The sequence below is a fragment of the Rousettus aegyptiacus genome, unplaced genomic scaffold (genome assembly GCF_014176215.1).
Source record: "Rousettus aegyptiacus isolate mRouAeg1 unplaced genomic scaffold, mRouAeg1.p scaffold_m13_p_1, whole genome shotgun sequence".
Lineage (NCBI taxonomy): Eukaryota > Metazoa > Chordata > Mammalia > Chiroptera > Pteropodidae > Rousettus > Rousettus aegyptiacus.
Genome location: NW_023416284.1, coordinates 90312080 through 90326830, shown reverse-complemented (window position 1 = coordinate 90326830; position 14751 = coordinate 90312080). Strand labels below are relative to the sequence as shown.

Below are 14751 nucleotides of genomic sequence, written 5' to 3'. Positions count from 1 at the left end.
TCAAACCCTGACTTTGCCAGCTACTAACTGTGTGATGTGGGCAAGTGGCTTAATTTCCCTGGGCCTGTTGGTTCATCTGTAAAAGTATCTATGTGATACCTATCATGAGAACTAAACACACACACACACACACACACACACACACACACACACACCCCACTAGAACAACCACTGACACATAGGAACATGAAATACTTGCCATTATCATTGCTATGTCTATTCTTATTTAACATCTGCCTCACCCCTATGCGCCCACGCTGTCCATCCCAGCTGTGGTGCCTCACCCAAACAGGCAGGTTTTGATTTGAAAGGCACTTTGGAGCAGGCGCACATGCCCCACATCCAGGACTTCATTGGCCCTCCCTGAACTGGAGCAACAGAACGAGACCAAACCCAAGTGGAGCGGGCCAAGATCCTGAGAACCTTTTGGGGGACTGAGGCAACCTCTCCTTATCAGGCAGCCCCAGGCAGTACCTCTGCTGCTGTGACATCACAGAAACCCTTGGGGACATCTCAAACCCTACTTCCCTTATCCTGTGACTGAGCAGGGGTTGGGAAGACCAAGTGGGGGCTGAATGGAAATTAATTTGGCTTCTTCCATCCAAAATTTCTGCTCACATGTCCTTCCTTACCAGTGCCCCCCAGGGACCCAAATTTGGCAGTTATCTTGGGCCACACCTCATTGTCCATTCTCCAGGAACCAGCAGATGTTACGACCACGCCACTGTAACATGATAGGGGCTTCTGGTTATGCTCCTTCAGGGGACTGGGCAGGCAGGGTTGTCAGCTGGGGGCCAAGAGAGGTGTCTTGGCCTGAAACCAAGAACCAAAATGGTTCACCTATGCTCCCTGCTCCTTCCCATTCCCACTTCTCCACCCAGTCCTGTTTAGCCCCTCCCCACCCCTCCACTTTTCCTCAATCGGCTGTGCATAAATGGGGAAGGAGGGGCCATCAGAGAGGCAAAGAAGGGAGGGACTGTTAGGATTATAAATTCTCAAAAGGCCACTCAACTCCTGGAGCTGGATCCCTGAAAATCTACTCCGTCAGCTGCTGCAGTTGCTACCATTCTCGGGACCCTCATCATGAAAGGCCACCTGCTATTCGTCTTGTCTTCTCTGTTCTGCTGGGTCTCAGGTGAGCACCTGGGGCCCTACGGATCTGGTTGACTCGGTCAGGACTTTTACACCCTGCCCCATCTGCTGCCCTACACTCCCCACTACTGGGATCCCAAGCATTCCTGGCTCCAGTTAGCTCAGCCTTGCTATACTTCCAGAACCAGGCCCCCCTGTGACAGGGTGCTTGCTCCATTTCTCAAGGACCCACATCTCCATCCTTCGGAATGCTCTCCACCTCCAAGACTCACTCTTCTATCCGGCCAGGGCTCCAAGTCCCCTGTTCCCCATGACAAAGTGTCCCCTACTTGGAAACCCTGATATCCAATTTCCCTGCCAATCCCACTCCAATACAAAACTCTCCAGGATCTAGCTTACCTGCTTTTTCCTTCTGTCCACCAGTACCAGCAGGGTGTCCTCCCAGAAACCTAAGCATCCAGCCTGGAGCTTCTTTTGCACTGCACCCTCCCCCATCCACTCCAACAGGGACTTGCAGCTCAGTCCCTTGAGCAGTGTTTTTTTCCTAGTTCTCCCCACTCCCCTCCTGAGGCACATACCCCTAGGGACACAGCTTTCTGGAGGGTGCCAGTGACCTCTTAGAACTTCCTAGGAAACCAGGAAGATTTCCCTAGCCTTCTAGGGAGAGAATTCCAGGGCTGCTCGCCCCGGTGAGGTGGCTTTCACTGAGGTAGTCACCAGTCTCCTCCATCCTGGGACTAAATCTCTCCTTCACCAAACCTTGCATGTCCAAACCTTGAATTAGTTGAGTCAGGAACTTTGGGGGTGCCACCTTCTATACCCACCCTGTCCATTTTGGTAAGGTGCCCAGGAAGAATCTGATAATCTGCCTCCCAGGTAGTATTCCTTTCTGTCAGAGAGCTCCTGGGGTGAGAGGTGGGAATTCCATTTAGGTCTGGTTCCTCTTCCTATACTCTTGGTGGGCCCAGGAGGTGAAGAGTAAATTGCTAAAGCTGGCCACAGGTGGCTTTCTTGCCAGCCTCAAGTTCCAAGCCATTTCTGCTAGTGTTGCAACCTCCATGATTTTTATTTTTATTATTTCTTCCTATTTCAAGTCTCTGTGACCTTTTCTGAATTCCTTCATCTTCTCCCCATCTCCTCCATTCCTATCCCATGGAATTCTCACTTTTCACTTATTTCCAGCACCACGTTTTTGTTGGTAGCTCTGCTCCTCCTGACTCATCCCCAGATGGAGTGGAGTGAATAAAGGTATTTAGGGTGTGTGTCATGCACAGAACAACAACTCCACCCTCACCCACTTCCACTCTTTCTCTATCACTCACCTGCTCTGTCCCTGCCAAACCAAACAGGTCAGAACACCTGCTTCATTGGCTCTTCTCCACCCTATCCCCTCGCTCGGCTCATCCCCAGGTGAGTCAGACACCTCATCACCTCAGCCCAACTTGTGTCTTCCAGCTGACATTCGCTGTCACTCCTGCTACAAGGTCCCTGTTCTGGGCTGTGTGGACCGGCAGTCCTGTCTCCTGGAACAAGGACAAAAATGCCTGACAACAAATGTGTATCTCGGTAATATCCCCTTCTTTCGTGGGGAGAGGAAGCTGTAGGAGCCATAGGAGACTCTGGGGTTGAGGCTCATTTGGGGCTACAACTGAGATGGAACAGAAAAATGACAGCAATGATAACATTTGGCCAAGGATTGTTATGTGCCAGGTCCCTCTATGTCTTTACATAAATTGTTTCAATTAATGTTCATGACAACCCTATGATGTGAGTGCTATTATTACACTGAGGAAACAGCCTCGGAAAGAGACAGTAATGGGGACAAGACCTCATAGCCAGCAAGTAATAGGACCAGGATTGGGGTGAAGGGGCAGGGTATGGAAGTGCATGCAGGAGGAAGATTAGACTGAGAAGGAATAAAGGAAGGGAAAGCCAGGGCAGAGTTGGGAAGGAAGGAAGCTTGGATGGGTGCATGGGGTGGGGAGGTGGACACAGGAATGCCAGGTACTCATCCAGGCTGATCCCACTGCCCACTCCTATCCCTAGGTAAGATGTGGGTTTTCTCCAACCTTCGCTGTGGCACACCAGAAGAGCCCTGTCGGGAGGCTTTCAACCAAACCAGCCACAAGCTGGGGCTGACCTATAACACCACCTGCTGTAACAAGGACAACTGCAACAGCCCAGCCCCTCGGCCCACCCCAGCCCTAGCCCTGGTCCTCCTTACCTCCTTAGCTGGCCTTGGCCTCTGGCTGCTGCACTGAGACTCACTCCATGGCTGCCCCTCCTCTCACCTGCCATACCTGAGCCCCTCTCCTGTGTCTCCATACCCCCTGGCTTTCCACGATGGACTCCCCCTAGCTCCCTTTGCTCAGAAAAACATTTCTCCAGACCCTTTACATTTCTTTAATTAGACAGTGGTCTCCCTATCCATCATTCCACCCAACAACCTCCTCTCTGCTTTTCTCCAGTCCCTTCCTATTTCCCTCTAGATCATTCCAGATCTTCCATTGGCCCCTAGAAAGGCTCCCTACTTTGTCTCCTGCACTGTACTGTGCCCTACTTGGGGAGAGATTGGGATCTGGGTCTGAAATGGGACTTCTGTCCTGTCTTCAGGGAAGGCTCCAAGGAAAGATTTGATGACCTCACTGTATAGGGCTGATTCCCCAAATATTGGCTGTCATTCATACCCCATCCCCCTACTCACCTCTTTCCATTTTGAGTAATAAATGTCTGTGTTTGATAAATGGTGCATTTATTGTCAGAATACCTATTGTTAGAGGCCCCCCTCCGAGGAACTAACACTCTCAGCCCCTGCCCTTACCCAAGAATCCTTCAGGGAGTTTCCCTGGAAGGCTGGGCTGGGGCAAATGGAGAAACAGGTTTTTCAGGCCTCTATGCTCCCTTCCAGTATCTGGGGGTGGCACACAGTTCCCAGCATTTGGAGAAACAATCCTTATCTCAAATTTAGGCCACATCTGTGATGTACTGCCAAGAGGGAGATACAGCTTGTCTTGAAGGCTCCCCAGAAAGTGTAAGAGAGTTGCATGGGGATGGAACCCAGGACCCTGCTTTCAGGGTCAGTACCTCACCTGGCCTGGTTACTAAGTGGGGCACTGAGCAACCCTCCTATCACAGGCTTACATTTATTTCCTTCCTCAATTCAAAAGAGTCCTATTGGGAGCCAAGCTTCAAATGAGGAAAAGGGGAACCAACCCAGACAATCAGGCTCATTCTTTCCTGATGACTCCCACCTAGCCCAGAGCCTGCTCCTTGATGATCCTGGTTGCTAAGGAAGGTTCTCCTTAGCAACAAGATCCAGGAGTAACTTAGGGCAGATTCTCCATTGTCCTTTAGGTTCAGTCAGTTAAGAAGTGCATCATCATAACTAAGTCCACTGATGCTTGGTAACGCCAAACTAGAGAGCCTGGATGTCCCCATATTACTCCTTCGGCCCTCCCGTTTACAAAAGAGAGATGGAATTTTCTAGCCAGCTCTAGGGTAGTTAATAGATTTTAATGGCTCACAGAGGAGTGTGCGTCGTCTCACCTCAGATCTCCTTTGTTCCCTTTCCTTCTTCTCCTCTCTCTACCCTCTCCACAGTCCTTGTGAGACCCAGGCCAACGTGGTGGCTGCTGTAGCCAAGATGCAGGCCGGGGCCACAGTTCTTGCCACAGTGCAGTTGCACAGGTCTCCAATGCAGCAGTCCCTGTGGGTTGTGTAAGTCATATCTCCAACTCTGTTTCCACTTGATTGCAATGATGGGCTGCCATGCAGGCTGGATGGTGATGAGGCAAGGGCACTGAGGCTGAGAGAGAGAATGAGACTGAGGTGTTGGTTTCCTGGTTGGAGGAATTGCCTTCTGAGGCAGAGATGTGATTTCAAGGAACCCAAAGGGATTCTCTGCCCCTTCAAAAAACACCTCTCTAAAACCAAGTGATGAGAGTTAACACATTTACATTGCGAACCCTCTGATGTGATACATTGAAGAGGACCAGCATCAGTTTTTTGGCATTCTTGCCAAAAGCTCATAACCTCAATCTAATTGTGAGAAAATATCCAATCAATCCAAATTGAGAGACATTCTGTAAAGCGACTTATCAGGACTTTTCAAAAGTGTCAGAGTCATGGAAGCTGGGAAGGAAAGCAGGTTCAGAAACGTCACGGATTCGGGGCAACTAAGAACACATGAGCTAAATGTAATGTGGGATTCTGGTTTAGGTCCTACATTAGAAAAAGCACATGAGTGGAACAACTGGCTAAATTGAATAGGGTCTGTAGCTTCATTAGTAGTATTGTACCAATGTTATTTTCTGAGTTTGATAATTGTACAGTTGGCCCTTGAACAACACAGATTTAAACTGCATGGGTCCAATTATATACAGGTTTTGCCCTCTATATCCCTTGGTTTCACATCCTTGGATTCAACCAACCACAGACTGAAAACAGTATTTTTGGTCCACAGTTAGATGCAGAGGACCAAATGTATGTATGCATTGTTCTAATCGTTTTATATAAGGGACTTGAGCATCGGCTTATTTTGGTATCCACAAGGAGGTGGGAGGTGGCATACCAAGGGACAACTGTAGTTAAGTTTGAGTGGAGTCAAAAGTTATATGCGAACTTTTGACCAAGCTGGGTTGGGTGCCTCTAACCCCTGAGTTGTTTCGAGGGCAACTGTACTGTACAGTTGCCCTCTTACATAGATGTACATCTTATATAGGTGCCAGCATTAGGGGAAGCTAGGTGAGGGATATACAGAAATTCTGTGTACTATTGTTATAATTTTGTGTCCACATAAAATTATTTCAAAACAAAAAATTAAAATACACACATACCTTCCTAGTCCTTAGCCGATGCCTGAAAGTTGAAGTTTGATTACTTTTATTACTTTTTAAGTGAGGCAACCCTTGGTTGACCTCACAGATTGCAAGGACCTTATTAGCTTACAATCCCTTATTTTATTTTTTACACCTACAGCACCTGGTTTTCTTAGGTGGTCTCCCATCCAAGTACTAACCAGGCCTGACCCTGCTTAGCTTCCAAGATCAGACAGGATCTGGCTTATTCAGGGTAGCATAGCTATAGACTGAAGTTTGATTTAACATTTTTGACCCTGCTTTAAGGGACTGAGCTTTTACAACCACTTATGAGTGAATGGGTCTTTGAGATTCTGGAAAGCAAAGAGAAGAGAGGTGGGACCACATAGATAGCAATCGGCAGGCACCTAAGGGGCTCAATGCCAGGAGCCAGAAGGGGATACACTGCCAGCAGCACCATCTGCCCAGACCCAGACTCGGCCTGGAAGGTTTTGGAAGCAGGAAAGGGCTGGGAAAAGAGGAGAAAACTGAGGACTTATGGCTTCCAGATAGCTTGCTCTGTCCCAGGCCTGGTTGGGAATTGTGCTCCAGGAAGCCACAGCATTTGCTCTCACCACAGATGGTCACTGCCTCTTTGCAGAGGCTGCTAGGGCCTCTGCCACTGCTGTCATAGGACAGCATGTAGTTTCCTGGCAGGAGAGAAGAGCTGGACCTAGGCTCTCTCCCAGGCCCCTCTCCCTAGCCCTGTTCTGCCAGCCTTATATACCCCTCGCCTTGGACTTTATAGGGCAATAAAAAGGGAGGAAAGAGTCTCCCCCAGCAAGCATCAGGAATTCCGATGGGGACAGGGAGAGGGACCCATGGGAGAAAGCTCTCAGCATCCTTTGGAGTCCCCAAACTCCTCCATCCTCAGCAGTGATTCTGAAATTGTGGCCCCAGAACTCCTGAAGGTCTCCTCTCAGTGGGTCCTCAGCGGTTTTCCTTTTCCAACCACATATTGCTGTGGGGTCAGATTTTCTTCATATACTTCAACCAAAACAAATAGTCCAACAGGTTGATTACAGAAGTATATACGAAAACCCAGCCATCTTCTGTTAAGCCTGCCATAGATTTCCCAAGTGTAAAGCAATGCCACTTATTGTTGGGAAAGTTATTTTTCACAAAACTATGTTTTGTTTACATGTAGGTTTATTATTTCAATTTTGAAACGAAATGTATTTATGATGTTCCGTTTTGATTTCTAATATAATAATGTCAATACGATTCACACAAAGAAAAGTTCTTTGGGTTTTCAGTTATTTTTAAGAGTATAAAGAGGTCCTGATATTTAAAAAAGTCTTAAAAAACTGCTGCTGAAAGGAGAGCTGTCTCCTCCACCTCACCCCACCCAGTCTTACTCCTCCTTGGACATTCCTGCTTTTATTCTCCAGATGTAGTTCTCCTCCCTAATTTTTTAAACTCTTGTCTACCAGACTCTGCCACTGCCCCCCAAATCTTATCCCTGCATTCCTTCCTAGTCTTCATGCTCCCCCACACCACTGACTTCCCTGCCCCAGTGGAACCACGTGTCCCTCTGACACCAAGTGTTACTAATTCTTTCCTCCAGGTAATAAAGCTGAGAAGGATAATTATGGAGAACGAATGTTGAGGCTGGCTGGGGGTGGGGGGTAGGTTCATAATCAAAAGGATCTGAAGCTGGGTGGGGCCCTCCGTGTGGGTCCCTCCCTTAAGCCGTTGGGTTTTGCATGGGTGGGTGGAGATGTTGATTCCAAACTCAAACAAATTCAGGCTAGGGCGGTTTAGGAGGGTGACTGTGAGAGACTTAAATGCACAGAGTGGGAAATGACAGAGAAAGCGAAGACAGGAGACTAGTTGTTAAAAGAGTAGAGACCAGCTTGAGACAACAGCGGGGAAGGGAAAGGAGTAGGAGGGAAGGTGACTGACTCTGGAGTATAGACGGGAGCTGAGAGAACAGAGAAGGCCCTTAAGGCAAGAGCAGACTTCAGTAGGCGGCTGAGAGACATGGTGTGCCCAGAGCAGGCCCAGGGCTCCTGCAGCTTCAGGCTGGTGGATCTGGTCCCATTCAGCCTCCCCACCCCAGGTTCACTCCCTAGTACTGGTCTCTCTCTGTCTCAGAAGCTCCAACATACTAATTCTCAGGATCTTGGGGTGCAGGTCACATTCTCCCAGATTCCTGAGACCTGAGCCCAGCCATGGCCACCTCCAGCACCTTCTCTTGAATCCTGTTCCTCTGTGGGGCTGGGTAAATGTGGGCTGGGGAATCCCCTGGAGCATGGGGCTTTGGGTGGGTGGAGGGATGCAGTGGGGGCAGGGGTTCGTGGAGGAGCCTGAGGGGTGCAGGTGAGAGGGTGAAAGAGGGCTGAGAGATGCCAAGGGGAGAGTTGTAAGAGCTTTAGAAAGGGGAGCTACCTGGAATGACCTCAGGCTACCCTGAGGACAAAGTTTCGTGCAAAGGCATCAGAGAATAACTGCCCTTTCTTTGTGGCCTGTCTCCCCTGTCCCTTATCTCACCTCTTGCTTCTTTGCTGGACACCTCTGTCATTGTCAATTTCGATTTTTCTCATCTGTCTTTGGTACAATCTGCTTAACTTCTTCACTGCTGCCTTCCAACTCCAGCTTTTTGTGTCCTTCTCCAAGTTCATCTCTGATTCTCCTGGCTTCTGTTCATTCTGTGTCTCTCACAATCCCTGTATTCCTCTTGCCTCTGTGTCTTTCTTTTTTACTGCATTATCTCCCTGCCCTTCTCTGTGTCCCTTTTTCTACTTCTGTCTGCCCTTCTCCCTTCATTTCACTGCTTCTCTCTCCCTGCTTTGTGTGTCATCTCTCTCTGTGCATCCCTATCCTGTCCCGGATCTTGGCTCTGTCTCTCACCTGGCTTGTTTGCTTTTCTTCCCCATTGCCCTGATCTCTACCAACACCACAGGTCTCATCACTTGCGCTGAGAGCCACTGCCTTATTATGCCACATATGCATCTTTGCTAAACTCTGTTATCCTGTTCCCACTGTCAGGATGATGAAACTTGTGGCATCAGTACTGGCATCTCAGGTACGACTCCTGGACCCTACTCCAGGTTTTCCCCATCTCCATCCATCCTGCCGGTCCACCTGCCCCTGACCCTTACCTCCTTCCTGGCCCTCCCTGAGCATTCCTCCTTTGTCCCACAGAGCAGAGTGAGATCATTGAGTGCAAAGGCTGCTTCCCAGGAGCCCAGTGCCCTCTGCCAGGCCATGCCACCTACTGGTCATGTTCCTCTGCTTCTGCAGCAGCACTGCTGTGATCAAGACCTGTGCAATATGGCCACCATGCTGCAGCAACCCCCAAGTCCCCTCCTTACCACCCTACTCCTCCTCATGGCCAGCTTCACCTGGGGAGGCCAGTTCCTCCACTAGCCTCATAGGGATCTGCAGACCTCAACCCGGGACTCTCCCACCATTGCTATGGCCCTGGAAACACCTACACAAACACTTTTGAGATATGACCAAGAACATAATTTTATACAGAGACCTCGGACCTTTGCAGACCCGTCCCAAACACCTGATTCCCATCGGCACTGCTCCAGCCCCTACGGGCACCTGTCCAGAATCCAGCCTCATAAAAAACACTCGTTCTGTGTCATTTGTCTTTTCTACATGCCTGTTGCTGATGCCCTCACTCAGGCCTAGGTCTCTGGCAAGACAGGTGTTTTGATGGAGCTGTGCGTCCCAGACAAGGGGTTGGGAGGGGCCCCATGTATAGTGAGCCTTGCTAGGAAAGATTAATTTGGTAGGTCAGGAACTCAGAAAGGAGGGCTTAGGGGATTATGAAGAATAAATTTAATTAAATGCTTTCTGGGAGTCTGGTAACACTGCAATGTATGTGCATGCATGCCCTCTAAAAGTAAACTGTAGCTGCTTGGGGGTCGTGCTGGGTGCTGGACCTGAACCATAACTTTCACCTCATTCTCCGTCATTCGTGTCCTCCTTTTTGCCAACAGCTTAGCTTAAGCCACTGCAGCATGAAGGCTTTAGGTGAAACTTCCAAGAAAGCTTTCTCCAGTGAGGCTCAAGCTTGGCAGATGCACAAAAGGGCACCTGGAGGAGTTGCTCGTGAGGGTGTGGCTTGGAGTCCAGCTCATTTCTGCCTGAATCTAGTGAATTGACCAGTTGGGAGCATCAATGTCCTCCCGTTTCACCAGCCCAGACTTGTCCATGGTTTACAGACAGCCCAGCATGCAGAACCCGATTATATACCTCAGGAGGGAATCCGCCTACCCACCCCTATGGACATTCCTTCTGCCCAGAGAGATAGCTTGACTCTGGGCTCCCAGGATGTCAGGGTGATGATAAGCGACTCACTGCTCCGGATGTCACAATGGAGTGCCTAGGATAAGGAGGGTGACCTGGGGTGGGGACCGAGCACGGGCACCCCCAAACTGATTCAGTTCCCTCCCCTTCCATCTGAGGAAGTCTGGGGTCTGATTAAAAGTGTATATTCTCGCTCAACCTCTTTTCTTTGTGAGGATGGGGGAGCTGGCTTAATTTAAGGGCAACTTGCATTTTCTTTCCATTTTCTCTGTCCCTCAATCCTCCCACTATTTTCCTCTCTTTGAAAATCTCATCCCTTATTCTGACTTGAGTCTCTTCCCTTCTTTCTTCTTCGGTTATCCCCCATTTGTTTCTGGTTCCTCCATGCCTGGTTCTCCACCACTGCTCAAGTCCTTGGATTCCTCTGTCTCCTCTCTGCCCATCCCCATCCCTCTTTACCCCCTGCCAGCTATGCCAGGCTCCCCCCTATAATTCTCTGGTATCAAGGGCTCAGGGCTGTCCTCCATTGGCTGCTACAAGACTGGAGACCACACCTTTTTGTCTGTAACATCAAGAAATAATGCTTCTCCTTTCCTTTAGCATCCCCCTCCCTTTCCAACACACACACCAGCTTGACTGCAGGAGACCAGCTGGACTTATGAAGTAACCCTCTCCGCCCCTCCCGCCTTGCCAAGGTTTTCAGGGAATCCTTCAAGTGCCAGATGGCCAGGGAGACAGCAGGTCACCTCCCAGCAGATGTCACCGAGATCATCTGGTCTTGGGAGCAGGTGGGCTGTAAGATTTGTGAAACAGAAAGATAGATTAAGGATATTTCCATTCTCCACCACCTCAGGAACCAGGGCCCTATGTCCACTCCAACCTCGGTTCCCTCTAGGATTTAACCCTTTGTCCTCTAGTTGTTCCTCACCTGAGACGGGCCAAATGGATGTTCTCATAGACCTGGATTTCAGGTTCAAACTGAGGAATTGAGGCACCTAGGAACCATATGGGATATGGCAGAGAAGTCACCAAATAACTCAGCTGTATTCCCTATCCCCTTCTTCCATGGAGAAGACAAGGTACAAAGGCAAGATGTGAGCCCAATCCTCTGCCTTGCACCCACATGCTTTCTTCCTCCCTCTGATAGGAAGGGACTCACCTCTGCACTGAGCCCCCTGGATCCTCCGCCTCCAGAGCATGATACTGAGGACCAGGATGATGACCCCCTGGCCTGCTGTGAGCAACAGCATCAGGATCCAGGGCACATCCCAGCCTGTGGAAGGGGCACAGAGGGCAGGGGAGGCATCCAGGGAGGCTGCAGGGAGGGCAAGACAAGAGGATATGGAGGGAGGCAGTGAGAAGGTCTGTCCTTGTGCCTCAAAGAGAGGCTTCCCCCATGGTCCTGTGGGCTCTCCAAAAAGAAGATTTCATAAGTTTCCTTGCCCCCAAGATCCTCTCCCCTTTGTACCCTTCTAGGCCTCTCACCCTGACCCCATGAGTCAAGAGGGATAGACAACGGCCATACCTTCTCACATCCAACACACACACAGACAGCTAATTCCAGAGCAGACTATTTGCCGTAACTGTCATTTCTCCTCATACCCTTCTCAGTAATCCACTCTTTCAAGAAAAAATTAAGTGCCTTTCATGTATGCATTTTTCTATTCATTCATTCCATAAGCATTCGCTAAGTGCCTACCACATGCCAGGCACCACAGTAGGTCCTATGGATGCAGAGAGAAATAAGCCCCAGTGTCACCCTTTATTGGCCTTTGCATACCAAAATAATGGCCATTTACTCCTCCTTCCTGCCTCGTAAATCGGTTATTCCACATCTAATAGCATTCTTTCTCTGTATAACAGACTTTTTCTTGTAAAACAATATTTTCTCCTTCTGCCTTCAGTATCAATGGGCCATTATAACATCAGTGCATATATACTTTATTCAAAAGACAATTCCCCTAGCAATAATTCTTATTGTCTTCCTCTCTGCTATGAAATATTCCATACAAATCATAGATCAGCCTATTTCTAAACAATAGCATGTTCCATCAGAATTATTATTCTCTTTCTTGGCTATGACCTATCAGAAAGCTGGCTTAACCAACTTCTTTCTCTGTTATGAAATGATGAGAGAAAAAGCCCTCCTCCTGCAGGCGATGGCCAGAAATCACCCCTTCTGACCTGCCCATTAACAGATTTGCCTCCTCTCTCACCATCTCCCCTAGCCATCAGCGTGGGATGTGCCACAAGGAACATCCTTTCCTATATCTTCTCTCAGTTTACCTGCCAAGTTAAAGCTGACCCCTTTGTTCTGAGGCAGGAGGCAGCGGATGATCCTTGGTCTCCGGCCCCTGGGCTCAGGAAGCCCCTCCCCAGGACACACCAAGAGCAGGGCAGCCCCTTCACTCCAGAAGGATTGTACACGGCCCCTCACAGGACCCTTCCCCTCCAGCCAGGTCACATAGTCGAGGCGTCTGGCAGGAACCACAGAGCACAGGAGGACAGAGCAGGGGGATCCATCTGCAGCCCTTGCAGATAACTGGGATCCTGTGAGGAGAGAGGGACCCCTCAGTTCTTTGCCTGGGCTTCCACATCTTCCAGTCGCCCCTTGTCTGCATGCCCCCACTCACCTTTGAACACAGAGACATCATACACCCTCCAGTTCTGGTACTTGTGGCGCTGACCCAGCACTGTGCACCAGTACCGCCCAGCGTCTCCCTCCTTGGACACTTCTAGCCACAAAGAGAAGTTCCCCAGCAGTTTGAACCTGGATTCCCTTCCAGACTTCCAAGGGTCTGGTGCTGGCCTGGCCACTTGGACTTGGGCCACCAGGGCAGTAGAGGAGCCTGCTGCAGGGCTGCGGAACCAGGACAGGAGTTCATCCCCATACAGGGTGTGTGGTGAGGGACATGGCAGCTCTAATGCTTCTCCCAAGGCCGCATAGATGTTCTGGATGTTGTCTGTGAGGAGGGGCTCATATGAGGCCAGAGACCTTCATCAGATCAACAACCCCCCACTGGACTTCCAACCCCTGGTTTTTTCCCCTTCTGAGGTCCCTCGGCATTGGTCTTACTGTGAGCACATTTCTCAAGTGACAGCTATGAAAACTATGAGGTGGAGAGAGAAGATTAGGGGCTTTCCTCCTCTCTTTCCCCAGTGAGTGAGGGAGTCTGAGAGCAAGAGGGGGAAAGGCTGGAATAGTTGGCAAATGACCGTTCTCTACCTTTCATTTCTCCTTTTCTGGGAGCATTTACTCATCTGTTCTTATTTTCTAAAAGAAACTGTATATGATTTGGACCTTCATTGTCTCTGGGTCTTCCCCAGTATTAGAGGCAGGGAGAGGTCATTTGGGGTAACTGTATCTTCTTGAGTCAGATGTCTTCCCGGGCCCCTAAGGAGAAACAGCGACAGTCCCTCACAACATTGCAGAATCCCCCACCTCCTGCTCCTTACCTGCAGTAGCCTGGGGGGGTCCACAGAGGAACAGAAGGAGGAGGAATAAGACTGCCATGAGGAGAGCCTGCCAAGTTCTCTTGCGTGGGACCTGGTGTCCCCAGGGAGGAAACAGAGCCTAGATAGAGGCCTACACTCCCTGGTCTGGAGTGACATGGGCCTCTGGAGGGGGTGGGAATGCTGGGGAGATTAAGCCTAGCTGCATGTCTACAGGGGAAAGAGTGACCACTGCTTTTCTGTCCTGAGGAGAAAAAGACGCAGTCCAGGCCACTCCAAAGACAAGCTTCTCATGCTTCTGACTCCACGTAGGTGGAAGGACTCAGATCAAAGACTCTCCATGCTAAGAAACCTGAACAGAAGTCAAAGCTGTCCTCCTCCCATCAGCATGAAAGTCCATTCTGTGTTCTCTCCTCCACCCCTAAGAGATACTAGTCATGAGAGAAGAAACTGGGTCTTCATGTTGGTCTCCACGGAACCCAGCAAGAGACTGTACACCCAGTCAATACTTCCGAAATGGTTTAGAATGACTTTCCCTGTGGCTGCCTGGCATGTCACAGACCCCTCTGAGCCTCTGATAAGTATATTAAGTATATCTAGAATAAGGATAGCAGGAGCAGGGCCTGCAAAATTCACTGATCCATCCCTTTGCCGTCGGGCAGGGCTGTAAGGGCAGATCTTCATATGACTCTATTAGTTTTTAATGTGTTATTTATTTTTAAAGGCTACTTATTTAAAAAATTATTTTAAATAAAATGATCCATGATATCAAAGACTATCTAATGTACAACTGTATAATGGCTAAATAAACTGTAGTGTATTCACACAATGGAACATTCCACAGCAATGAGAATACACAAACCAGTGACATGCAACAAGGTTGAATCTTACAAACATATTGAAAGTAAAAGAAGCCAGCAACAAAGGGCATGTATTGTATAATTCCATTTATATAAAGTACAGAAATAAGTAAAACTTATCTAAGAGGTTAGAAATTAAGGTAGTGGTTACTCTTAGTGGGGTGGGTAGCGACTGGTAGTGATCTGGAGAGGGTCTTCTAGTTGTGATAATGATGTGGGTGCTG

The 14751-nt window shown here is 49.2% G+C and overlaps 2 protein-coding genes and 2 pseudogenes across 4 annotated transcripts; 2 read left to right on the top strand and 2 right to left on the bottom strand.

The window, feature by feature from the left end:
* The first annotated feature begins 93 nt into the window (after positions 1–93).
* LY6G6C (lymphocyte antigen 6 family member G6C) lies at positions 94–3780 on the top strand. The gene is made up of 3 exons (XM_016121681.2): positions 94–1135; positions 2548–2658; positions 3139–3780. The coding sequence occupies exons 1-3, from the start codon at positions 1084–1086 to the stop codon at positions 3351–3353; spliced, it is 378 nt and encodes a 125-aa protein (XP_015977167.1). The 5' UTR covers positions 94–1083; the 3' UTR covers positions 3354–3780.
* Positions 3781–6060: 2280 nt separating this feature from the next.
* LOC118606731 lies at positions 6061–6179 on the bottom strand (annotated as a pseudogene).
* Positions 6180–7093: 914 nt separating this feature from the next.
* On the bottom strand, positions 7094–13803 carry LOC107498482 (lymphocyte antigen 6 family member G6F). 3 transcript variants are annotated; one of them, XM_016121662.2, is made up of 6 exons: positions 13671–13803; positions 12848–13177; positions 12501–12764; positions 11374–11625; positions 11143–11209; positions 7094–11007 (listed from the first exon to the last, which is right to left on the bottom strand). In XM_016121662.2, the coding sequence occupies exons 1-6, from the start codon at positions 13726–13728 to the stop codon at positions 10983–10985; spliced, it is 996 nt and encodes a 331-aa protein (XP_015977148.2). In that variant the 5' UTR covers positions 13729–13803; the 3' UTR covers positions 7094–10982. The 3 variants fall into 3 exon arrangements, with proteins under 3 accessions (XP_015977148.2, XP_015977149.2, XP_015977150.2); XM_016121663.2 differs by having other exon boundaries at positions 11374–11616; XM_016121664.2 differs by having other exon boundaries at positions 11374–11529.
* Positions 8203–9481, top strand: LOC118612901 (annotated as a pseudogene).
* Positions 13804–14751: the final 948 nt, after the last annotated feature.